The following is a 27507-nucleotide window of genomic DNA, read 5'->3' as shown; positions in this document are numbered from 1 at the left end:
CAAGAACACAACTAAATACAATTTAAATAAACATAAAAATTAACAATATCTAACCATCTCACTAAATAAGAACCTCTTATTTAAGAAAACAATGTTTAACCATTTCACTAAATCTCTTCTTTAGAAAAAACACTAGATGTATTTGCCCAACAATAAGTCTTATCATCTCTAATTAACTATTAATCGTCTAAGATCACTTACATTTAAGCCATGTAATTATCTAGTAATTAATCTAAATTATTTTAGTAGCCACATCACAATTGACTAAAATTTTAGCGGATGACTCATATTTCAGGAAAATACTAATACCATGCAAAAAAAAGTTGAATTAAAAGGCAAACAGTTCTTAATTTGAAGCAGGACTCGAAAAGAAAAAATCCCTGGCGTAATGAAACGACCATAGGCCTAGCTTACAAAAAACTCAGCAGGCGGGGTTTTTGGCTGCATTAACTGAGCTGAATGGAAAGTTGCTCTATTTTTTCCCCAAAACTAATGACAAAACGTTTTCTGCGCGCATTCTACAACCTCTATTTCGAACTTCGTCACCGGAAAAATGGAGTATATCCAGAACTTTTTGTGAAAAATTACATCAGAAAAGGGTTCTGCTTTGCCATCTAAATGCTGTTTAGCTGAGGCTAAATTTAACTGAAGGGATCTGTTTGCCCTGAAAATTTGAAGGTTTCACGGACAAAATTTGAATTTTTTTCGGACGGATTAAGAAGGTTTTTGTGATAAATTCGTAAGAGTTTCGACATTTCTGAATAAGGGTGGTGACAGGTATGTTCTCCATCTTAATTCACGAGTTGTTTTGTTGAGGGAAACTGCCGATGCTTACTAATTCTAATCAGTTTCAGTAAATGCACAATTTATCTGACTGAATACCTTACAAGTTTTGCTTGCCATGGGAAAAAGCGTCAATTGGGCATTAAAAGGGATAAAGTGGAATATCTTGTTGTTGCTATTTGAGGGATTGTCTTGATTTAAGCTTTAGTTTGTGAAAATTTACAGACACCAGTTCGAATTGGGTGAATTACCTTTGATTGTGATGGCATATTCCCAAATTGCTTCATCTTCTCGAATTTATTATTTTTTCCATCTTATTTCTTGGAAAATTTCTCATTGCGATGATTTGGATTTGATTGTAGTCGCACACTTGAATTTTGTTGTACATTGAATACTCAGAAGTTAATATGATTATACTGTCCTTTTGGTCTTTGGCAAACCTTGGATTATGTTTTGTAAACAGTGGATTATATATGGAGTATTCTCCATAAATGTTACACCTCAACCAAGATTAAACTTGGGTCATCCTGAAATGTTAGAGGCTGGGGGATTTGAGCACGAAGTCCGTAGTATACCTGCTTGCATTATGCCATATCCACCCTGTTTGCTCATATTTTCAGCAGTCAAGAAAGTTTAATGTGAAATAAGCCATATGAAAAAGTGATTTTACAGCCTAAGTTTCCTCACAAACTGTTTTATGGAAACATATGGCTGAAATTTTGCAAGAACAGTAAACTATAACCTTGCCTCAAATGATATTTCCTGGATTTCCTGATGTCTCCCCACATAATTTCATCTTGCCATTCTTTCATAAGTTATATTCTGTTGAACAACGATAACTGAGAGAAAAAGATTTACATTGCAAACAAAATCAAATAGGAGTTCTATTATGATATTTGGCTGCATCATGACATGTAATGCATAGTTCAAAATATTGTTATCGGCAACTTCTGCATCATGACATCTAATGCATAGCTCAAAATGTTGTTGTCGGCAACTTATCACCGATGGAAAAAATAAAGATATCAGGAAATACCAGAGGTAAGTCAGAAATTTCTCGGGAACTTAAAATTTGTTTTTCTAATCCTGATGGAATGTACTTTCTTCTCTTTGCCCTTTCTCTTCTCTCCAGATCTGTTTTTCCAATCAAAAGAATGTGTTTTTCCCTCTTCTGGGCCATCCTTTCCTATCACAGGCCTGCGGGTGGTAAGATTGCTATTTATCACAATAAAATAGAGAAGTGTCCCTGATATTTTACTGAGTTCTCTGTGATATTTTGAAACTTCTCTGTGATGAATTATCCACGATAAGTTGATGTTACTTCTTGGGAGCCAAACAATATTGTGATAAGTAGACTTATCGCAGATATATCTTCTATATTTTGAACTATGATCTATTGCATTGGCTTTATAAAGCCATTATTTTTCTCTTGTGGGAAGAGCTTCCCATCCAATTAACTTATCTAACAATTAATGTATCAAATGCAAACCTTACATCCCCCTCTTAACGTTTACACTATGAATTTCAAAAAACACAAACAAACTTATCAACATCATCCTAAACTTCTCTGGCTAGACAAATGTACATCAAGTCCAACTTCTTTGTCTAGGCAAATAACTTAATTATCCAACACCGCATCAATATCAACCCAAACTCCTCATGTTTGGGTGAATGTTTTGATTATCCAACTGACCCTCAACGATTCATTGTTTGTCAATTCAACTATCCGCAAATCAACAACTCACCAAGATTGTGGATTCAGCTATCCACAAACCAACATATCACTTCATACCCCTTTTGTTCCTTAAAGGACCGAAGATAAAAAGATGCTTTTCGTGTGATAAATCACCCTTGAGTGAGAAGCTAGGTTTCCACTGCAAATCCTAATTAGGATTGACATCCTATCATCCGATTACACGAAGGTACTACCATGTGGGCCAATAAGAAAATTACAAAACTTTTGGGAGCCAATGAGAAAATTGTACACTTGGTATAACATGATAGAATGTATTTGGACTTGTATTTTGAATTTTCTGATTAGCTGAAGACAAGAAGGCACCATCTCAACATCCTTATCTTGTAGGCTTGATCAATTCTTTGGTGATGAGAAAATATCTCTTGATGCTCAACATTATCAAGCCTTTTATTGTGATGGCATATTCCCAAATTGCTTCAGCTTCTCAAATTTATTATGTTTTCCATCTTATTTCTTGGAAATTTTCTCATTGCCATGATTTGAATTTGATTGTACTTGCAAACTTGAATCTTGAAGTGATGAAGTCTTCATGCACTTGGATTCTTCAAAATATGCTTGGACTTTTGGAGGAAATGCAAGTTGGTGATAATTTTTCTTCCACTTGTAAATTCTGATTTTTTCTTCTTCTTGCTCTTCGCTTTCTTGAACTACATCTTGATCTTGTTTCTAATTTGTACTTTGATGATCTGATTTTGAACATCCTTCTCATTTGAAGACTTCGAGCTGCCTCTTGCTTGAAATTTGGAGCCTCACTTGTAACATCCATTTTGCTGGGGTGACAATGGAGGATTGACATACAATCCATGTTTTGATCTTTCAAATTGCTCCCATGAATGAATCTCAATTTAGCCTCCCCTCCTTCATAGTTATCTTGCAAAACAAAGGAAAAAAATGTATTATAGATCACAAAATGATGAAATGAAGGAAATTTGAAAGATTTCATAAAATAAAATTGCATTTACATCAAAACAAAGAGGCAAAATGGTTTTCCTTAAGTTCAAGTTCAAATTTCCCCTAGTTGCAAATCCCAAGTTCTCATTTCATTGGTAAAATGATTAAATCATGCAGCTTGAACCTGAAATTTCTTGAAATCGGGAAGATAATGAGTTTTCTGATATATGAAAAGCCTAAATTTCATTTATTTATTTTGATTGGGAAAAGGCATATTGCCTTGTAATATTATATATATTAGAAATTGTTTACAAAAGATTTTTTTTTGCCCCATTCAAAGTATTGCCACTGGGGGAAAAAGAACGGTGAAGAAAACCCCCAGTCCTGCCCAGGACATCTATAATGTCCTGTATGCGATATGATACATTTGCTTTTGATTCTAATCAAAGGACTTGGAAGGGCATTCCCTTCCTTACAACGTTTCTTTCCCCTTTCTGGAAAGATTTAGGAAGGCATGCCTTCCTTTACAAATATATTCGTGTACATTATAATGCTTTTGATGCGTTCCATCCTTTCATAGTGGCTGCAAAAAAAGACTTATTCTGGCCAAGATCCTTGTTAGTAGATCCCTTATCATGATATATGAAAATACAAAGAAAGAAATTTAACATGCTTATCAACATACAAAATTAGATAGATTGATGTTCAATTTCTTGCTTTAGAGATTATTTCTACCTCCTATAGTAGTTTACTTGATGTGTTTAGAAACTAGACTGAGATTGTATAAAAACTAGTTTATGGAATGTAAATTTTCTAATTGTAGATATGTTGGCTTTTACTTTTATTTAACCATAAAGAGTAAAACAATGAAGGCAGACAAAAAACTTAAACATAGATCAAAAGAAGTCGATCGATCTCAAATAAGACAGAAGATAGAGATAAAGGGAAGAGCATGCTAAAAGAGTTCAGGGAAGCCTAAAAGCAAGAGAAAAACAAAGTGGGGAGCAAAAAATATTACAATAATAGATAAGACGTCTATTATTAGTTAATGGTTATCTTGTAAATATCTTTAGCTTTAGTTTGCTTTCGTTTTTTGCTTTCTCTGGAATAGAATGTTTCTATTCTTTACGATCGTTTCCTAAGGAAACATTGTCTCATTCTTTTGTATAAATTGACCTTTCGGTCTCTGTTATTAACAAGCAAATTTTTACCAATTACCTCGTAATATGGTGTCAGAGCTAAATACTTAAATTTTTTCGAAAAAATTTATAATTTCTTCTTGAAATTATTTGTTTAAATTTTTCCAAAATTATTTCAGCTAATTTCTCCAAAACCCACCTAGGGTTTCCTGCTTGGAGAAATTCCCGAATTAAGGCTCTGCAAATCACGGCTTCATGACTGGAAAAATGCATTTTTTGGAGGTCTGTGTATGGTCGGCCCGCATCTAAAAATTCACAAGCGTCCTTCAAACATAAAAAAAAACCCTGTGTTTTGACTGCAAACTCGTGATTTTTTGGAGGTCCGACATCCGTAGTTTCATGGTTGTTTTCCCTGTTCGCGTGACCTCAAGGCGTCGGTTTTCTGAGTTTATCTGCGTTTTTCCTCCGCCATATTGCCATGACCTCCTTCCAGTATTGGTTGACTGTGAAAACCACCATTTTTTTGCAAATTTGACCTTCAAAAGCTGCTGGCTAGGGTTTTGTTCGAAACCCTAATTTTTGGGGTCGAAAAAATATTTTGTTTGCAGATTCTTGGTGGGTTTTTTGAGAGCTCAATTGGGTTGTCGTCCGTTTTTTCTGGGTGCCTCGATTTTTGTGCCTCGATTTTTGAGCCAGCGGATCCAGAAAACGACAGCAGGTTCCTTTTGGGTTTTTCGAGCTCTCTTCTGGGTCATTTTTTGATTCTTTTGGGTCTTCCGTATTTTGCCTCGAAGAATGTGCCTTCACAGATTTTCATTGAAAAACGTGCCATGGCATCTCTGACAAATATTCTGCTTGAGCATAATTCCAAATTCAATGGTCGCAATTATGGAACCTGGAAGCAGCGCATCATCGCAATCTTCGAATATCGAAACATCGATCAACTTGTTCTGGGTGTTAAGCAGCGTCCGACTTCTTCGGGTCCTGATCAAGATACATGGGATCTGAACAATCGAGAGGCAATAATGCTTCTCAAACTCTCCGTAGCTGATGACCAGCTTTCTCATATTCCATCTGGCAAGACAGCGGCCGAAATTTGGACACATCTCAAAGGTCTTCATGAGACTTCCGACAAGAGCAGAGCCTTCTTTCTGAAAAACACTCTGTTTTCTATTGTCATGGATGAGCGCACCTCGCTCCAGGCACACCTGAATCGGATTCAAGAAATCCGTGATCAGTTACTTGCCATTGGTCGGAAGATGGAGGAAGAGGATATTGTGGTAATCACTCTTCGGAGTTTACCAAATTCCTATGAGCATTTTATCGAGACTCTCAACATCACATCTACTGGTGTTGATCTAAAGTTCACTGATCTCTGCACCTTGCTACTTCAGCAAGATTGGTGGAAACAACAGTTCGGTAGCAGCTCCAGTTCCACCTCCACTGAGCAAGCCTTTGCTGCGAAATCCTTTCAGAAGGATAAGGGCAAGTTTCAGCAACCATCTCAGCAGAAGTCTTCTGCTCCAGCATCCGATGGTACCAAAAAGAAGAACATTCAATGCAACTATTGCCACAAGTATGGTCACATGAAGGTTGCATGTCGGAAACGCTTAGCTGCCCAGTCTAAGCAATCAGGTTCGCAACCCAAAGCGAACAGTGCAGAGCACACTGAGCAGGCGGAATCTGCCTTTTACGCCTTCATGGCTAAAAGACCCGTAGATCATGTGCAGTCATCTGCCTGGTACATTGATTCAGGTGCCTCTCGACATTTCACTCACTGCAGAGACTGGTTTACTGACTACCAGCCTTATTCAGATTCTATTATCTTTGGTGGTGGAGAAGAGTACACGGTTGTTGGTAAAGGCAACATTCAAATTCAGTCTGTTGGGAGGAAGCTCATATTCCTTGATGTGTACTACGTTCCAGGGATGGAACTAAATCTACTCTCGGTCAGTCAGTTGCTGCGACATTCTCCACACTTGGCAGTCACCTTCAGTTCACATCAGTGCACCATCACTGATCGGGCGACTAAGTCTACTGTTGCAGTTGGTCTTGAGGATCATGGTCTTTTCAGACTTATTGATTCTGGTGATTCTCAGGACTTAGCTATGGCTGCTCGGCGATCTTCCATCAGCACACTTTGGCATCAGCGATATGGGCACTTAAATGTGCATTATCTCTCACAACTTGCTCAGGATGAGCTTGTTCTTGGTTTGCCAGAGATTCAAATCCAACACCTTGGAGTTTGTGACGCATGTCAGGCTGGGAAGCAACATCGCACACCTTTCCCTAGTGGCGATTCTTGGCGAGCTTCTCAAGTACTTCAGCTTGTTCATGCTGATATTTGCGGCCCTATGACCACTCCTTCTATTCTTGGGTACAGGTATTTTCTGTTGTTTGTAGATGATTTCAGTAGAAAAATGTGGGTGTATTTCCTTAAAAAGAAATCCGATGCATTTACTGTATTTCAGAAGTTTAAACCCTTAGTTGAAAAAGAGTCTGGGAAATCTATTATTACTCTTAGATCAGACAATGGGGGGGAATTTTGTTCTAATGTTTTCTCTAGCTTCTTGGATACACATGGCATCCAACGCCAGTTCACCACACCCCACACGCCACAACAGAACAATGTAGTTGAACGTCGGAACAGGACAATCACCGAGATGGCTCGTTCCATGCTCGAACACAGACATGTTCCGAAGCGTTTTTGGGCAGAAGCAGTTAACACTGCAGTTTATCTGTTGAACCGGTGACCCACAGTGGAGGTCAAAGGTAAAACTCCGGAAGAGGCCTGGTCAGGTCGCAAGCCCAGAATTAGTCACCTGAAGGTTTTTGGCTCTCTTGCTTTTGTTTGGATCCCTGATGCTTCACGCACCAAGTTGGATGCCAAGAGTCAGAAACTAATGCTTGCTGGATATAGCAATCTTCACAAAGCCTACCGCCTTATTGATGTTGAGACATCTCGTCTCATATACAGCCCCGATGTAGTCTTTGATGAGCAACGAGGACCATTCATGCCTGTTTCTCCTGTTCCTGATCCAGCAGACCAGCCTATGCAGGTTCATGATTTGGGAGTTCGGCTTCCATTAGGTCCACCTGATGGGAGGGCTCCAGTAGCTCCTACAGCTCCAGTCCTGCCAGTGATACCTGTACAGACACCTCCGGCTTCTCCTGCAGGATCACCTCGTTTGGAAGATGCTTCACTTGAGTTTGATCCAAATTCTTTTGATCAGGATCCTGCTGATCAAGCATCTCCTAGTACTACTGTTGGTCATTCTCCTCTCCGGCCTAAGTGGTGGGCTAAGACACTTGTTGATCTTCATGATGATGAGCTCATTGATGGGAGAACTGCTCGGAAAATGAGCAAAACTACAGATTCTGTTAACTTTGCTCTTATGGCCAACATTCACTATGTGTTTGAACCTCAAACATATTCCGAGGCTAAAGGAATTCCAGAGTGGGAACAGGCCATGCAATCTGAACACCAGAGCCTGCTGAAGAACAACACTTGGGTCCTTTCTGATCTTCCCCCAAGGAAGAAACCCATTAGCTGCAAATGGGTCTACAAAATCAAATACAAATCAGATGGTACTTTGGATAAGTACAAAGCTCGTTTAGTGGCAAAGGGCTTTTCTCAGCGTCAGGGCATTGATTATGAGGAGACCTTTGCTCCTACTGCAAAGATGAGCACCATCAGATTAGTCCTAGCCATGGCAGCACAGTTTGGCTGGAAGGTCCATCAAATGGACGTAAAGAGTGCTTTCCTGAATGGTGATCTCCATGAAGAGGTCTACATGACGCAGCCTCTTGGTTTCAAGGTTGCTGGTAAAGACCATCAGGTTCTCAGATTGGTAAAAGCTCTCTATGGTTTGAAGCAGGCCCCTCGGGCATGGTACATCAAGATTGATACGTACCTCAGTGATCAAGGCTTCAAGAGGAGTTCTTCAGACTCAAATCTTACATCAAGACTACTAATAGTGACATCATCCTTCTGGTTATCTATGTGGATGATCTGATCATCACTGGCAGTTCGGCATCTTTGATTCAAGGAATCAAACAACACTTATGCCAGTCTTTTGATATGACTGACCTTGGGCTCATGCATTATTGCTTAGGTGTTGAAGTTTGGCAACAGTGTTCTGGTATATTCATCTCTCAGTTCAAATATGCCAGGGCCTTGTTAGACAAATTCCGAATGTAGGATTGCAAACCTGCATCTACACCTATGGAGAAAGGTCTCAAGTTATCAGCCAAGTTTGATTTTCCTTCCGTTGATGATACTACGTATAGGCAACTAGTAGGCAGCCTCATCTACCTATCTGCTACTAGGCCTGATATCAGCTTCGTAGTCAACTATATTTCACGCTTTATGACAGCTCCTAAGGCTGATCATTGGATGGCAGCAAAGCGTGTGCTTCGTTATGTGAAGGGCACTTCTGATTATGGACGTCTGTATTCTCGGAGTTCTAATCCTAAACCCAGTGGGTTCACAGATTCAGATTGGGCAGGCTCTATTGATGATAAAAAGTCAACATCTGGATATGTGTTCAGTTTGGGATCCGGTGCAGTCACATGGACCAGCAAGAAGCAGCAGGCAGTTTCTCTCTCTTCTACAGAAGCTGAATACAGAGGGACTGTTAAGGCAAGATGTGAAGCTGTCTGGCTTCGTTGGATGCTTGGGGATATGCAGATGTCACCAGTAGGACCGACTACTCTGTTTGTTGATAACGAAGGCGTTATCAAGTTAGCACGGAATCCAGTCTTCCATGAACGAACCAAGCATATAGATGCTCGTTGTCATTACATACGATAGCTGGTTGAAGACGAGACTATAGATCTGCAGTATGTTCCTACCACAGATCAGACTGCAAACATTCTCACCAAGCCTCTTGGTCCTGATAAGTTTGTCAAATTCCGAGGACAGCTTGGTGTGTTAGATAGATTAACCATTAAGGGAAAGTATTACAATAATAGATAAGACGTCTATTATTAGTTAATGGTTATCTTGTAAATATCTTTAGCTTTAGTTTGCTTTCGTTTTTTGCTTTCTCTGGAATAGGATGTTTCTATTCTTTACGATCGTTTCCTAAGGAAACATCATCTCATTCTTTTGTATAAATTGACCTTTCGGTCTCTGTTATTAACAAGCAAATTTTTACCAATTACCTCGTAATAAAAAAGGGGCCCACAAAATTGAGGAAACCTAAAACCCCACGGGAAAAAACCAGGACTGAAACACCTGATCAGGGAACAGGAGAAACCAATGGAGGAAGGGTCACAAAACCGACACAGTCTAAGAGGAAGGACCAAGAGAAATGATTAAAGGTGAAAACCGTGTCGAGGTGAAGACCTAAATACAAACAAAAATAGGGGAGAAGCCAAAAGATGAAACATAATAGGGGAAGAAAGAAGATTAGAGACCAAATGCCAAATCCTCCTCCTCAAAATCTCAAATCTATTATGGCTTATATTTCATTCCTTTATTATTGTTAGTACTTCCCATTCTGTGATTGAATAATTGATTTCCTCCTTCTGGGCTTTTACTGTTAATAATCTGAAAGCGTTCCAGTTGAGATCTCTAATTTAAATTTGTTTCAACTTAAAATTTTGATTATCAAAATGTAAATTCAGTCTCATGTTTGCTTTTCCAATTGTCCTCGTTGCTCATTGTTTAATTTTAGCCTTTCTGCCAACCGTCTATCCGTGGTAGTGATGTAATAATCAAAACTAAAGAACAGAGCAATTGAGCAAGTAAATTGTTCATTTATCCAAATGTTTAAATCTGTTCATTGATGAAATAATTTAGAAAACTTTGTAAGTGAAAACCATCCTTCTCCTTCCATATTGTGATTTACCAGTTGGTTTTAATATTTTTGATACACAAGTCTTTGCCATCCGTTCCTAAATTTGCTAGCTAATCCGCTTCCTTATTTTGAAAGAAATCTTCTTCAATTGCTCAAAATTAGTACTCCATGATACCTGAAATTGTTGACCAGGAATGGGAATGTCTCCTTAGGATGATAACTTGCTGCCGATTCTAGGAGGAAATAGCTGCTAACAAGATAGCTTACCACCTCTATCAGGAGAAATCGCTGCATTAGATGAAGAGAAATCACTGTCAAATGACAGAGGTAAACCTGTTTTGTTTTGATGTTGAAATGAACTCACATTGCTCTCCTTATATAAACAGTAGACATTTTGAAGGGGTACGTCTTATGTAGAGGCCGACTTGGTTTCTTTAGGCCGATAAAAACATTTGATTTAATCATTGTGTCTTTACAGGAGAGGCTGACTTGCTTGGGGATTAAAGGCATGCTCTGTTCATCACCCATTAATTACATCACCACACCTTTATCTCTTTTGGGCTCGGTTTACCATAAGGCAGAAATCACATGTATGAGAGGATTATTAATCCTTGGGGGATGGTGGAATCCTCAAGGAATTTCCTTGATTTAACTTAAACTCCAGTCTTGATTTTTATTCTAATACTCTATATCTCTCATTGTTCTCTTCCATTTTCATGCGATCTAGATGTCCAAAAGCAAGTTTTTTCCTTAGCAAACTAAGGTGGAAATCAGGATGTTAAAGGATTTTTGAATCCTCCAATTTTCGAACTCGTTTTCGCCCCCTTAATCTCCTAGCTTGGTTAATCAGATTTTCCTCCTCCATGTGAACTTGGCAGGCAAAAGTAAACATCTAGCGTCATATTTCTGGGGGTGGCGGGGAATTTGAGGTGCTTAGAGGATTATCTTAGGGTGGAAATCCTAGTTGCAGAGGATTTTTACCATCTCTCAACATGCTTTGTCTTTTTATCCAAATGTCCCCCCATATGCCGTCACATATTTTTTTCACATTTCATTGTCAATTTGAAGGCTCTAGACAGGTTTAGGGAAAGGCCGAATTTAGGTTTTCAAGAGGATAATGTATCCTTGTGGGATGGTGAAATCTGCCATCCCTCTAGAAATTTCTCTTGTATTACTTTCAAACTGCATTTCCGATTCCTCATGACAACCTCTCATTTTCTTATTCTTCTTCCTATCAAGCATGTACGAAGATTAGAAGAAGAAAATTCTACCTCTCGAAGGACTTTGAATCTTCACCTTGACTATGTCAAATTGAACTTTAATTCCCTATCTTCTAATTCTTCCACTTTCGTTGTTTATCATGTAATTTGAGAGGCTTAAGGCACGTTTGAGCTCTCATGATTACAAGGCATAATTTAGAGGGCCTTAGAGGATTTTCACTTCTTCCTCTTGATTTTATTCCTTATACCATCTCTCTTCCATCTTCATTCTTCATAATGCAGATTGGGGAGCTTAGTTGAGTTTTTATTGCTATCAACATAAGGCCGAGATTGAGTTTATTAGAGGACTTTGAAATCGTCAAGGGCTAGCGGATTACGCCATGCCTAGTGGATTTACTTTTTCATATTATCACCCTTATTTTATCTTGCAACTTCAAGCATTTTTTATTTGCACCTCTTTTGTCTTCAAATTTTTATCTCATTTCCATTGGGGAGTATGCCTTCTCTTAGGACTGATTTTGATCTCCAATCAAATCATAAATTTTCCCTCATGCTTGAGGGTGGAAATCTTGCCGTCAAAAGGACTTTTTTTAATCACCTTCATTGATTTTAAATTAGTTCATCTCATAAATCTGCCTTGTTCAATTCTTGATTTGAATTCCGTTTACTCCTTATGACTTTGTTTCTCAGATTGATCTCCTCAACCTTGCTCTTCATAACTCCATATCTCTCACCTCCATGCTTAGGTGGAAATAAGGTGAGTGGAAGGATTGTGAATCCTTGGAAGGTGGTGGAATCCCTTACCTCCAGAGGATTTTCGTCTGTCTCAAACTCATTTTCAACTTCCATTGCCTTTAAACTTCCCTTACTTTGCCTTAGTCTGATTTCATCTTGACTATGATTGAGGTTGATTTGTATTTTATCATGTTCTAAAGGGGCAAAAATCTCACCTTTCAGAGGATTGGGAATCCTAGGAGGTAGGCGGATTCAGCCATATCCTAAGGATTTTTCGTTGGTTCACACTTCACGTTAAAAACAATATTTTTGCATTTTACTTCACTTTTTTTTAACACTTAGCTCTTGAAACTTGATTTTTCAATGGGCAAAATTTTGGGGGTTCAGAGGATTGAAATCCTAGGACATGGTTGGATTTTAACTTGGTGCTAGGATTTTTCAATTGCAAGTTAGCCCACAAATTCAACAAGTCAGTTTCTTCAGCTCAAAGGGCAGGATGATTTATGTATAATATAACATTTATGTTTCTTATACTTGAAGTTATACTTAATATAAATACTATCAGGATGTTTGATAGGTTTCATCTTCATAGGAGTCATAATAAAGATTTTAGATTTTGGGAGTTGTAAATTTTTTGCAGATTTAGCCAAATTTCAAGATTCAACATGCCTTCAGCATTGTTACCTCCCACAACCTCTCTTGACTTTGTAAGATCAAATTGATATTAGAACAAGGATTTTCAAAAGGTTTTAACTCGTTTCATCACAAATCCCTTGATCTCAACTCCCTATCCTTGACTAGCTTAGCCCAACTCTACCTCACATCCCAGACAGACTTGACTACCCAAGCAGGCCAAAATTGCTCGAACTTATCTCCTCGGCTTGGAGACTTGAAAATTGCTACTGACGAAGACCATCTAAGATCACTACTACTGGTTAAAGAAAAAAGACGGGGTCCCCTTTTGCAAAAGCTTGATGGTGTGAAAACCTCACAGTAGGCACTTACAAGGATTTGTTAGCAATATGTGGCTTGAAACTTTACAATGAGTTAGCTAGGAAAATATGGGAATTCAAGGGTACAAATTCAGTCACTTGAACTTGTTGGCAATGATGGTTCATGCCTAGAATAAACAATTTTTTTTTGCTATGTTGCAACTTATCATTGAATGTACTTGATAGTTTTTGGGGCCATAGAAAAACTTTAGTCACAAGTAAATGGAGTCGAGTCTTGAAAAACTAAGAAATTATATGGTAGAAACTTTGGCCACAATAAAAAAAATTATTGTTTGTGCCATAGATTCCAAGAAAGCTAGGGTTCAATTTTTTTGCACTTTATGCATATCACAGCATGTGGTAACACAATGTGACATGAAACATTTGGGTGACTTGGTGTGTGAAATAGGGGCATATCTGGCATTAACTTGATCTCTTACATGTGTTGGCGCTGATGGTTCATGCCCGGGATGAATAGAATGAAAGCTATGCTATATTGCAACTGTTCATTGAATGCACTTGATGGCTTATGGGGCTGTGGAAAAAGTGTCCGCAAGAGGAAATGGATTTGAGTCCTTAAAAGTGTGAGAGGTTGTTATAGATGGTCATCAAATGTACCCATAGCTTTAGGCAGAACATTCATGTGTGCATTAGATTTTGAGAAAGGCTCTGTCCAAGTTTGGCATTTTTTGCACTTTGAGCTCTTTAGAGGATGGACTAGTCCAATGTGGACTGGAATGCTTGGGCGCCTTGGCAAGCAAAAGAGGGACATGTCTAGCATACACTTGGCCATTTAGACATGTTTGCATTGATGGTTTATGCCTAAGACAGACAAATGGAATATTATGGTATATTGCAACTTCATTGAATGTACTTGATAGTTTTTTGGCTAGTGGTAAAACATTCACCACGAAAAAGTTGATGGGTCTTGGAAAATAGAGAGAGGTTATGGGAATGGTCATCACGCAACTTCAAAGATTCAGATGAAAGTTTTGTATCTACCATAGATTCTGAGAAATGCCCTGTCAAAATTTTGATTTTGTTTTTGTTTTTGTTTTTTGCTTTGGGCACTTAAGAGGGTGCACTTACACAAGGTGGGCTTGAAAGTTTGGGTGACTTAACAAACCAAACAGGAATATCCGTGGCATAAACTTGGGCACCCAGACATGTGGTCACTAATGGTCATGCCTAGGACAAATAGAATGAAAGTTATGGCATATTGCAAATTTTCATTGAATGTGCTTGACAGTTTTTGGGGCAGCAGAAAGCTTTCACCACAAGGAAATGGGTTTGTGTCTTGGGAAAATGAGAGAGATTATTGTAGAGGGTCATTAGATGGCTCCATAGCTTCAAACAAAAAATTAATACATGTCATAGATTCCCTAAAACGTCCCATCAAAGTTTGGCAGTTTTTACAGTTTGGCAAATACAGATTATTTGCAACAACAATGTCGCCTAGAACATTTAAGTGAGTTGGCAAGTGAAAAAGGGTATGCCTAGTGTCAATGAGAGTTTAATACCCTTACAACATACAAGATTTAACACTCGATGTCTCAGGACAAAACCATGAATATTGAATCCTCGCTTGATTAAAGACACCACTTATGCAAAGAACTGCAATGGAAGATCATGATACAAATTACGGTATAGTACAAATTTTCACATCCTTATTGCTATGACACAATCAGTTGACTCATTCACCAAGTTATCTCAATGTGAGGTAATGCTAGGAAGGTGAATAGAAACAAAAGCAATGTTACATTTATCATTTTTGTTGATTTTGAAACTACATTTTTGTAAAATTTACTTGTTCTGATTTCAAAATTTTTTTATTCTTATTATGTAGATGTTTGGTTCTCTTATTTCTTATGGTGTGACTTTCTATGTTTTTATCCTTGAAATTGTTGGGTGATTTAATGGACAACTAGTGAGCAGTAATGTGGTAAATTTTGGTGACAGGTAATTTGGTAAAATTTGGGTGCAGTTTTAAGTTTAAACCACCCTTGAAACAGTACGAAGTAGCTTGATAGATATTGCACACTGTTATTTGTGAGGGATTATTTGGTAAAATTTGCAGTCGCCTGGAGATGGGGAGACTCAGAGATCTTGGAGACTGATACTAATATTGGTGCGACTAATTTTCAAAAATAGGAGATGGGGTACGAGATGCCAATATTTTTTTATATAATTCAATAATTTATTAGTGTCCAAAAAAATATCATACCATAGAACTTTGAAAACAAGAACAATGGAGAAGTTTAAGATTGAACTTTGAACATTAAGTAAGCATATGGTATATTCCTCTAAGCATTCTATGAATTCTATATCCTATGACAATGTCCTGTGAATGCCTGCACATTTTACATACATTTCTGCCAGGGCAGTTGCCTGCAACTGTGCTGGCAGATGCATAAGCAAAAAGTGGAAGCATTCTCAAGGCATGAATGCTAAAAAATTTTAAACAAAATCTTGAGCCTCTGTTTTATCAAATGCCACGATTGCCGGCTCGTAGGAGGTTTAAACAACAGAAAAAAGTTGAAAGCAAATTTAAATGCAAACATGGTTGCAGTCTTATGCACATATTTCATGCTTCTATGCCCTTTATGCTTCTAATGGCAAATGGAGAAGGAAAATAATGTTCAGTGCTATTTTTTATTCTTTTAATGTGCCTTTTTCAGTAGGAGAGGCTTAGAAACCTACTGGGAGATAGGGAGACGACAGGACATGGCAAGGTAAAGTCTACAATCAAAATTGAAGACTTCGGGTACGTGAAAAGTCTCTGAGACATGTCTTAGAGGGGTGGAGACACGTCTCTCTGTTTTACTGAATTTGCATGGATTGTGAGACATCTTCAATGCAGTGAGGAATTTGGTAACTTTTGGGTGGTGTGATGGACCTTTAATGCATAATTAGGTTTGGTAAATTTTGAGTGGGTTCATAGACTATCTGTGATGCAGGATGGGATAATTTGGTACAGCCATTCCGATTTGAGTCACCCACTTACAACTGTTGTCAATTACCATGACTGAGGGGCTTGTCAAAAAATGTTAATGAAATTCTGTTTGTATACGTTTATGTTTGTCTATTATAATATTATTTTTTAATATTAATATCTGGGGTTTCCAGTTCATTTACAAGTTTTTTGTTTGTGGGTCAGAGGAAGGATAGGGAGTGGAGTTGTAATTTGTAGGAAATAGATTAGTGATAGTGGATGTTTATATCACATACTTAAGGGTGCAAAGTTGTAAAGCTGTGAAAGTGTTTCTTGTTGTAATCATTCTAGATTTTATTTCTTCTGATGAATTTCAGTATTGTTTTTTTAAAGATCATTCCATTCAGGTTTGTGCGTATAATTTATCATCTCCATCCTTAGCAAGAATATCCTTAGTGATCTATCATAATTTAGCTGTTACATTAAGCTTTGAAATTATTCCTCTGAAGCTAATCCAGTTTTTGGATATGATTTTGGCTTAAAAGCAAAATGACTACATGTATATTTGTACATTTTATTTCTCCATGCCTTATCCCTCAATTTTTGTTTTACATTTCTTTTGCAGTAATGGCTGCTGCAGTGGACAAGTCTGAAACATGTTTGGAGTTTGGAAGAGTCCCAGTCATAAATATGCAGTATTTTTCGCAAGATGAGATCAATACAGCAGTGCGAAGTTCAAATGTGTACTCTTTTGATGATATTGTAATACCAAATATCAATTATTCTACACTTAATGTGAGTACTGGAAGCATCAATCAAACTTACTTAAATCAAAACCTATTGCAGTTTAGAGAGGAACTTGCAGGTCATGCTAGGCGGAGGGCTGGCCATCTTTCAGTCTCGAGGCAGCATAATACATTAACTGAAAATGAAAAGAAACAAGTCCATTGGGTACTAGAACTCATTAAGGAATATCAGAATCGCTCAGTATCAAGTGTTACTAATTCAAAGACAGCTTTTGGAGGGCATAAATTGGCTGCCAGTCAGGAAAATTCAAATCTGGAAACAGGTAACTCTTTGCAGTTACTAACAGATCCAACAATGCAGACCATAGATGATGCAAAACTGGCAAATAGTAAATTGGTTTCTGATGGCAGCAGGGCTATCACCAATACTGGCATAGACAGAGCTACAAAGAGGATTAAAACAAAAGAAGGTGCTAGACGCAAGCAATTTATGACATCTAATGAGACAGGAAATAACCAGATGCTTCTTAAAATAGCAGGAAGTAATGCATCAGAGAGCACAGGCTACCTTACTCACAGTTCCAGTAAAATACATGAAAGTAGTGATGATAAAGCAGCAAAGGAAGACATAGGTGCACCTGCTAACAATGTTGGCAGTAGTTTTGGCTCACCACATACTTCAAATGAGCCTCAGGTTCCTCAATTCAAAAGGAAAGTCAAACCTCTATGTACAGAAGCTGAGCTGCAGGACTATTTTAATAATATAGGTGGCAAATGGGCATCTAATATGAAGAGGCGAAAAATTGTAGATGCTGAAGAATTTGCTGAAGGATTTCCTAAAGGTTGGAAACTTTTATTGGGTGTTCGAAAGAAACATGGAAAGTTCATAATCGAATGTCGTAAATACATAAGGTTGTTGTTTCTCCCTCTTCGTAATTGCTACATCAATTTGTCTATAAGTAATGCAAACAGGTTACTCTGGGCCATCTTCTTTTGGATATTAAATTATTCATGTATGCTATTGCACTTTATCTGAGAAATTTCAGGTCTGTCAGATACATGAATTAAATATTAATTATGTTAGAAATACTCTATCAATTGAATCATTGTTGTCAAGCAAGTAATGTGAATGGATATATTTAATCATAATAGCGACTTACTGACGATTCCATCCAAATAACAATTGGTGAATGGTGCAACACTGAACCTAGCATAGTGAAGGCCTATCTTTTGGCCCACAATTTTTCATACGCTTTATAAAAAATACTAAAATTCTTTTGAGCAAGTGCACCTCTGTATAATTTGTTTAGTTCCATTGTCCTTCTCCATATACACTTGCCTTCTGCAACAATGCTATTTTCGCAATTCTATCCTAATTACCATTGGTACTCTGTGCAACAGAATGAGCTGGAATGTAGTTTAGTTTGTGTCATTTGAACCTGTGACATCAATCTATTTTTTTTCGTGTGGTTGTGCATAAGCTCTACTGAGAAAAATAAGATTTTTTCAGGTAACACCCACTTCCACATAATTTGTGTAGATCCACCAGCTTGTCCAAAGGCTCCTTCCCTTCCCCTCTCCCAAATAAGAATGTGATATCTTGATCAGACTACTGTTTGATACTTTGAGCAATAGCTTGTGATGTAATGCAGTTTGTCTTGTGTCATCTAACCTATTTGCTGGTGCTATCTTCTGACATGCAGTTTTTCATGATATTAAGATCAATAAGATGCTTTCGGCCAATGAATATATTTTTCTAGTTACACTTGTATCTCTAAATACACCCTCACCCCACATCCCTCTAACTCACCACACGCCTCCACCTACATTTCTCAACGCTGTTGCTGATATATCACTTGTTTATGAGATCACTGTATATATAGAACCCTCGTGCTTTTTAGCAATCAAAATCTACCAATATCATATACTTGTTATTCAATCACGAATTTTGGTGGATATCTAAAGCTAGCATTGTACTTTGAGTTGGCATGTTGAGGAAATTCTTGAGTTGAATACAAAAGCCCACTAACATGGCTTGTTTCTAGCGCTATAGATTGTCATGCATTGGGACTCTGTTCTTTGCAATCACCCTCCTTTTCAATACCCTCCTTTTCAATCCTAAATTTTAAAGTTGGCCCTTTCTATATTAAAATACTTGCAACCAGTACTTTTCCCATGTATTTCCTGCTGATTGGTAATGCATTTGAAGGTTTAATCAATTTATAATTTATATTAATTGTTAAGTTTCCAATCAACAGGTGTAATGCATCAGCAGCACACTGATGCATTAAGGATGACTAATTATTTGTGTCATATATTTCATATTTGTGTAGCCTAGAAAGCTTCAACTGTCAAGATTATGGTGCCGGTCCAGCTTTATTCAGGTTAACCGTTAGGCATCATTTAATTAGAGCATCCTTCTTGATTTCAAGATTGTATAAGGGTTGTGCTAGATGAAAGGGTTATCCACAACAGAGTTTTAGCTTAAGTGAACTTGTTGATGATATTAGTTCTATTTCATTAAGCACACCTCTCAGAATTTTCTGTCTATCTCCTATGATTTTTATCTTTGCTTTTGCTCAGAATCATTATTCTTGTTTAGGGTTAAGTGTACGGCAAGTTTATGCCCTTCTGTTTGATGTCTAATTTTTAATTGACTCGCGACAATGGGGCAAAAGATTGTAAAATACTGTTTAGTAGCTTAGTTGTAAAAGGTTTTCATTTTATTTTTTAATAATGCAGTGGTGGGGTTACAGAGCACAGTCATTTGCATGGAGCATTTTATGATTTAAACATTTTTCATCAGTACTATGTTTTGTATTTACTGACAAGCGCAGAGTTTACATTGATCAATTGTTTCTGAAGTTGTTATGTTTATAGCCCATAAAAATTGAGATTGTTGTAGTAGCCATAAATCTGTTTCAGTTATTATATCAAATATCTTTGGTGCAAGGGCTACTTTTGGTTTACCTATCACATTATTCCTCAGGGGCTGCAATTTAGGTGGAAAGATTGACACATCTGCTTTCAATTCTTTGTCATTCTTTTGTTGAAAAGATTGTAATTAAAGGAATTTTTTGTTCTGCTAAATTTAATTAAGAAGCATTTAGAATCTAGATCTTGATGTTTTACATGGTTGTGTAATTGGTCACTTGAGTTCCCAAGAATTTGCTGGCCGTTTGTGGGTGCCATCCAAATGCTTAGAGCTTCACCGCTAGTTTGTTAAGAGGACACCAAATGTGAACTAGAGTTTCCTGTTAGAAGCTTTTTCGCATCAAATCAACATATTATGGTTTCCTTTTTCTAAGTTCTGATCATATGAAAGGGAAATGTAAGAAGTGTGCTGATTCTCTTGCTAATGAGGCTGCTAAGCTAAGGTAAGGTATCCTCAGTATCAAATAGTCTTAACTGCAATTTTGCTGTTCTGCTTTTTCATTCTTTGATGTTGGCTATAGGTTTTTTCTCCCCGGTAAGCTCTGTTTTCTGGGCTGAGGTTGATTGTAAGTCTTCTTATGTTTTGATACAGTTAAAAAGCTTGTGTCAAAACAGAGAGTCATAGGAGAGCTAAGTTACCGATTTGGTTGTGGATCTGGAAGCGAATGCGGGAAGTAGGATTTTGTTTTGGGGGGGATGCAGATGCACACATATATATAAACTGTTGACTTGCAAACAAATAAGAAATCTGGGTTATGCCAATGCCCAAAAGTGGCTGATTACTAACAAATCTGTTTATCAACAGCAGTGACACCTTGAACCAAGATGTCCAAATGCAGTTCAAACAACAAAGAGAACCTAGATGTATATTAATATGCAACTCATGTGCATCTGGGCTGTAAGTATCATTGGATAACATGTAAATAACTGCTTAGAACTGTCAACTGCCATAGAGAACTAGACGCCCAACCAATAAAGGAAAGTTACAGAAGTATTAATAGTTTGGCCAGCCACAATACCACAGACAAATCAATTCACAGTCTGCCTGGACATGTTAGCACAGTAAGCCATACTAGAAGATCTTCAATCCCATATTTTCCCTCTTAAGACACCAACACCATCAAGTAGAAAGCACAGAAATCCTTGCCTGGACTCTGGGTGCCTGTGGGTTGCATGCAGGTGGCATCCACAGAGCTTCTGGACGCACCAGGCATCTACACGCACCAGCTTCCACATCCAGGGTTGCTGAGGAAGAATCGGTAACTTAGTAGGAGAGTGATCCATGTTTAAATTCCCCAACTACAAGGAGGGACCTAACTTTAGCTGTGCATTCTAAGCAGGAAGCATATTTACTTAAAATCGCCTAAGATCTACAAGCCAAATTGTAGTTTAGAAATTGGCATGATAGTTGTTCTAAAGTTTAGTTCATTAATGTTGGCTTGTTGTTAAATTTAAAGCAATGAATCCTATGCCCTATTTATCAGGCACTTGGCACGTAATTTTTTTTTCTATACAACAGGTCAAATGCCTGAGACCCAGGTCCAAAACCTCTGCTTCCTTTACATAGCACACATGCTTTTGGCAGGGTCATTTAGATGTTCCATAGTCTATGAAGGATAGCAAGTTAGTGGTTTTTAATGATGTGACCTTGTGTAAGTTTTTGATTAGGGTAAAAGCAAGTTTTGATAGGGCCTGGAAACCCTTTATAAGAAGATTTTGAGGGGGATCTGGAACACGACCAAGATGAATAGCTGTAACTAAAAGAGCATTACAAGTCAGCAACCTAGAACCAGCAACCTGCCAACAACATTACAACATAGATCATACGACGTTCAAGCTGCCCAAAAGGCTCCAATACAAGGCCTACACCTTGCAACAAAGAACTGGTCTCCCAAAAAAGGAGATATTTAGGGTTTTGGAGGGTCCCTCAAACCTTAACATTGGGTTTTAACATGGCTTCCAAAACTGTAACTACAAACAGCCTCAGAAGATTACCTTGCAACAAAGAACTGGTCTCCCAAAAAAGGAGATATTTGGGGTTTTGGAGGGTCCCTCAAACCTTAACATTGGGTTTTAACATGGCTCCCAAAACTGTAACTACAAACAGCCTCAGAAGATTGATCATAAAAAACCCAGCTGATACTATGGAGTTTTGAAAAGGCTCCTCCAACCACAAAATATTGGGTTTTGACATGGCTTCCAGAACCATAACCACCATCTCAAAAGATTGATCATCAAAGACCCAGCTGAAACTATGGGGTTTTGAAAGGCTTCCCCAACCTACCATGGGTTTTGACATGGTTCCTACAACCACAATAGGGGTTTTGAAGACACCTCTTGTCATAAAACTCAGCCTTGAAAAGATAAGCAATGACAAGCCAGCAGAAAGAAAAACCACGTCCCAATCCATAGAAGGAAGCAGGACAAGGGATTATATTTACGGCTCCTCAAACCTTCCAAAAGGATCCCATGTGAGAATCGAAGACCAGGCAACTGCCACAAGGTTTGATCTCCCTACTGCAAGGCATCAATTCTCCAACAGAACTCCTTTCCGTCTCTTGGAAAGAATCCCACCTCCATAGGTCCGGAAGAAATGAAGTCAACAAGAAGGGTGAACAGAAACGATGACAACCTTGCAGCTGAGTAGCTCCATCCACAGGAAAACCACAAATAGAACCAATCAGCCTCAATCCTTCAGCAATTTTCTACCTCAATAGAAGAAGCTGCCACCTCTCTAAGGAACAGGAAAGAGAAAGAGAATCACAACTTATGCCAATTCCACAACAGAGCGACAACAATAAATCCCAACTCAATAGGGGCCGGCTTCTCTATAGAATCTTGCAAGGGATATTGCACCAAAAGCCCAAGCCAAAGAAGAAAACAAGAAGCATATCACACTAAATGATTTTATGGCAAGGACTTCGTGTAAGTTAATAATAAGGGCATTCAAATGAAAAAGTTAAAACAAAAGCATAACACCAAATAATTTAATGATATAATGCAAGCATTTATACTATATACATCATACTAACATTCCTGAGTCTCAAACATTCCAGGATGACCCAAAATTATGAAACATGTTTGGGGGATAACAAAGATGTGGTCATTTACTCCAGCTGGACTTATAGTTGAAATACATAACTCAAGATTTACGAAAGGCCAAAAAGATACATTCCAATTAGAATACCCGAGTATGTAAATTGCAAACATAACCAAATTCCATGTGTTACAATTCACCCAGTTCAAACTTGTTTTTGTAAATTTTCACTTAGTAAAACTTAAATCTAGACTAAAATCCCAAAGAGCAACAAGAAGATATTCATTTTATCCCATTGAATGCCCACTTGATGCTTTCCCCATGGCCAAGCACAAATTGTATGAAATTCAGCTATGGACATAATGTGTTTTAATGAACCTAATTAAAATGAATGAGCATTGTCAGTTCAATTTAAACAACATAACTCATGAACTAAGATGAAGAATATACCTGTCACTATCCTAATTTAGAAACATCGAGAAATTAAAAAATCCTACTTACTTATTTCAAAACCCTTGTCAAATTTTTGAGGCAAACAAATCATTCGATCTAAATCTAGTCTCTGCTAAATGGTATTTAGGTAACAAAACCAAAGAACCCATTTCTGATGCAATTTCTCACAAATATATAATATAATATCTTATTTTTTCTTTGGTGAAGCTTTAAATGGAGGTCATTTAGTGCACAGAAAAAGTTATTGTCATCAATTTTGTGAAAAAAAATGAGCAACTTTACATTCAGCTCAGTTAATTCAGCCAAAACCAAACCATACTGAGTTTTTCTGAACTATGGTTGTATCATAGCAAGAATGGTTTTTTTTTTTTAATGCCTTCTAAGATTAGATTTTAATTAAAGATTATTTTGCTCAAGTTCAATTTATTTGCACGATTGTAGTATTTTAAATTTTTTCTGAAGTTTAGTCAATGGTTTAATCAAATCAAATTATTGACTCTTATTTGCTTGCTTGCACATTTGAGACTAAATGGCTTGTTGATGTAGGGATTCAAATGGCATGGTTTTAAATCTATCATTGTCATTTAGTTAGTTTTATATTGATAAATTTGTAGTTTAATTTAACGTTATAGCTAGTAGGTTTGCATGGCAAGGGAATGGACTGCATGGTGCTTTATCATTTAGTCATCTTTTTCAGTCTTTAACTTTGCTTACAATGTTTATTGATGCTACAGAATGTTAGTATTACTCAAGCATTTATATAAGTTTTGTTTTATAATTTTGTAGCATACACAATTTTCTAGCTATTTCTCATGTCTTTGCTTCATTTATCATTTTAACAGTGTTTTGTTTTTGTAAATCAGTCCTGAAGGGTCGCAGTTTGCTTCCTGTCGCGATGTTACAGCATATCTTTCAAATACTGGCAATTCTTCTGTTGGGTTGGTTACTCCTCAAGAAAACTCGAATCTTGAAGAATTTAACGATGTTCATCAAAACACAATTGCTGGCATAGTAAGCACCTTATACTTAAAGTTGTTTCATAGAGATTAACTGTATTGTTCATTGAATCATTACCAGCATCATGCTGCATTTGCTAACTGTTTGTTAATGCATGCAGTCTGCAGAGGAGAGTGTAATGACATGGAGTGAAATGATGCAGCCAGCAGGAGGTACAATGCTTACAGGTGGGTTGAACACAGAGAGCAATGCAGAAAAACAATCCCTGGCATTCGATAATTCTGCCTCTCCTGGGATGGAACCCCTTCCTAAGATATGTCAAGGAGATAGCTGTTCTGGAACTCTGGATATAGATGGCAATTTATTAAAAGGCCAAAATCAAGCCAATCAAAGCTCTCCAATGAATTGTAAGAAGTGCAATGGATCGTTCAGCAATAGGAGTGCATTTATGGGTCATTTGAGCATACACCATGTTAAAAAGAAGAAGGTGGTTGCTGATAAAACAATTACAGATGGCGCAATTCTGACAAATGGAAAATATGAATGTCAGATATGCCACAAAGTTTTTGACGAGAGAATTCGCTATACTGGGCATGTTGGTGTGCATTCGAGGAAAAATAAAAAAAGAGCACGAGATGGTTTGGACCAAACTGAAAATGAAACTAAAGCAGCTTTGGATGACAAAGTAACTTTGGATTCTGGGGATGGTTGTGTACGCGCAAAACAAAACATTAAAAGACCCCGTATTTCCTTGGACCAAACTGGTATTGAAACTAATGTCAACTTCAATAGTAAGAAGATTGCTGATGATAAAGAACTGCAAATCAAAGCCGAACAGTTTCCGGAGATTTTGGAGGTCAAAACTTCTAAAGAACAGAGTAATACCGAAAATTCATATCTAGCTTTCTTGGGTGCTGTGGGAAATGGCTTGGGTTCTTCAAGTATTGGAGGATTTCTGGGAGGCTTAGACTCAGATTCTAGCAAGGTATGTTTTTATTTTTAATTCAAATTTGCTTTTGGATGCATTTGATCTATCTTGTTCAATACTAACTTACGTTTTATTTGTTTTTAGGATCCGGCAAGTTTCACTGCAGGAACTGAGAAGTTTAATGACATTGGGGACTTTGAAAAGATTCATATGTATAATTCAGTTCCAAAGTTTTCTTTTGAAGCATGTCAAGATGCAATTGATGCTGATTTAAGCTATGGAGATGTTTTGCGGCATGTAGAAATGCCACCAGGGCAATTTGGGTGGGACTCCTTTTTATCTGGGAGAGAAAATAATTCTTCCCAGCTTGTTGTGTGCGTGTGGTGCAATGAAGAGTTCATTTACGATGGTGTTGATCAGGAGCAGCAGGCTGACTCTGTTGGAGTTATTTGTCCCAACTGCAAGACCAAGGATGTTAGTTCAGGCTGAGATGGACAATAAGCCCTGAAAGATCTAATTTGTGGATATTATTTGAACATTGGATATAAAATTCAAAATGCAATATTGTGATTTCTCAGTGAGCCTGAAATTTTGTCAATGCAATGGATTTCTAGTTGTGCATGCATTTATATTTATCAGTGCATGCCTTTGTTCAACAACTGCAAACTCATATGAGAGCTTCTTAACTTTCAAGACTAATTTTAGGGTATATTCATAGTTGCTCTTGTTTCACCTCCGTGTACAGAAGTAGTCGAGATCAAGGATTTCACGAAAGGGTTAAATGAACAATGAGCTGCGAGGGATGTGATATTTGGATTATCTTTTGAATCAGATTGTGAAACCAAAAGTGCGAATCTGACAACAATGAGTTTGAAATTGTCAGTGGAATGGACTTTTTACATTCACATGTCAGTGGAATGGACTTTTTACATTCATATATATATATATATTTATCACCCTTGTTTAATGAATATGTACTTGAGTGTTTAATAGTATATATATATATCACCCTTGTTTAATGAATATGTACTTGAGTGTTTAATAGTAAAATCTCAAGCCTAATTTGTATTTATTACAGTCATCTGATTTGAAGACTCACTTGAATTGACACATGATAATCTTTGAACTTGTTTTATTTTTAAATGTCTCCTGCAAATTGAGATGGTAGATGCCTCAAGCGTTTTGATAGAATTTCAGTAGCCTGTTTACATTTTGTTATTCTGGAGAAATCTGAATGCAGGAACTTTTGTTTTGATGCCGTCATTGTTGCAGAGGAAACTCTTACGGCAGACAACTTGAACTTCTTATTGCTGATATTGCCAGACTCCTGCTCTTTACATGGATGACATAACTGTATAGCATACAGAGGTATTCCTTCATTTTTTGTAGTATATGTCCGGCCTGAACTCTTGACTATGAAATATTTGTTGAATATCCTGAATTCTGGCGTGCGTGATGACGACCTTTGGCAAGGGACAACCGAAACTTATAAAGATCAAGGGTACATGGAGAGTCCTTGATGTCCTTTAGATATTATCTTACTGGTGATGCATTAAATAGGAAAATCTCTATGTAAATGCATCGAATCCCAAAGGAAGGGTCTCTGGAATATTGTTCATTTATTGTCTTGGTTTTGATTTGTTGCTTACAAACATATTGGATGATTCTTTTGTATATTCTTTAATAGCAGAATGTTTATTTCATTTGTTTTTACTACTTTAGGATGGACGAGGATACCCAACTATGTTCAAATGCTTCTCTCGGAATGAAGAATCCCACATAGGCACAAGGCACAAAAGAATACATAAATCAAATAAATTTGCTCTTTGCTTCTACATTGGTTAGAATAGTGTTAAATCTTCAAGATAAAATGATGATCTTTTGGTTAAAATGAAATCAATAATAATATATTTTAAAAAATTAAATAGAAGGAATAATTGTGTCTATTAGATAACAATTAAATAGCAACCATTGTAAAATGATGTTCTTTTAGTTAAAATAAAATCAATAATAATATATTTTTAAAAAATTAAATAGAAGGAATAATTGTGTCTATTAAATAACAATTAAATAGCAACCATTGTAATAAATGTGTGATAGTGATACCTGGGGAATCAATCTTAGAAGGTTATGTAATGTATATATGTGAGACTTTGAAATTGTAAGTTGTCTTAAAAAATGTGGTAGTTTGAGTAATTGT

The 27507-nt window shown here is 37.2% G+C and overlaps 1 protein-coding gene across 1 annotated transcript; it reads left to right on the top strand.

Annotated features, from left to right (window-relative positions):
* The first annotated feature begins 343 nt into the window (after positions 1-343).
* Positions 344-26212, top strand: LOC149542224 (uncharacterized). The gene is made up of 5 exons (XM_089797239.1): positions 344-777; positions 16878-17910; positions 24286-24433; positions 24540-25364; positions 25452-26212. Exons 2-5 carry the CDS (start codon positions 16880-16882, stop codon positions 25794-25796), a joined length of 2349 nt encoding a protein of 782 aa, XP_089653365.1. The 5' UTR covers positions 344-777; positions 16878-16879; the 3' UTR covers positions 25797-26212.
* The last annotated feature ends 1295 nt before the right edge of the window (positions 26213-27507 follow it).

Source organism: Cupressus sempervirens, chromosome 8 (assembly GCF_028749045.1).
Source record: "Cupressus sempervirens isolate cs-2001-9-10 chromosome 8, ASM2874904v1, whole genome shotgun sequence".
NCBI classification, from domain to species: Eukaryota; Viridiplantae; Streptophyta; class Pinopsida; order Cupressales; family Cupressaceae; genus Cupressus; species Cupressus sempervirens.
Note: the sequence above shows the minus strand (reverse complement) of the source record. Positions and strands in the feature narration are given on the sequence as shown.

Excerpts from the sequence above, each read along its gene's own strand:
- LOC149542224 (XM_089797239.1), top strand. The coding sequence starts at position 16,880 with ATGGCTGCTGCAGTGGACAAGTCTGAAACATGTTTGGAGTTTGGAAGA. Across the intron at positions 17,911-24,285 it reads GAATGTCGTAAATACATAAG|TCCTGAAGGGTCGCAGTTTG; the intron begins GTTGTTGTTTCT and ends TTTGTAAATCAG. Across the intron at positions 24,434-24,539 it reads AAAACACAATTGCTGGCATA|TCTGCAGAGGAGAGTGTAAT; the intron begins GTAAGCACCTTA and ends TAATGCATGCAG.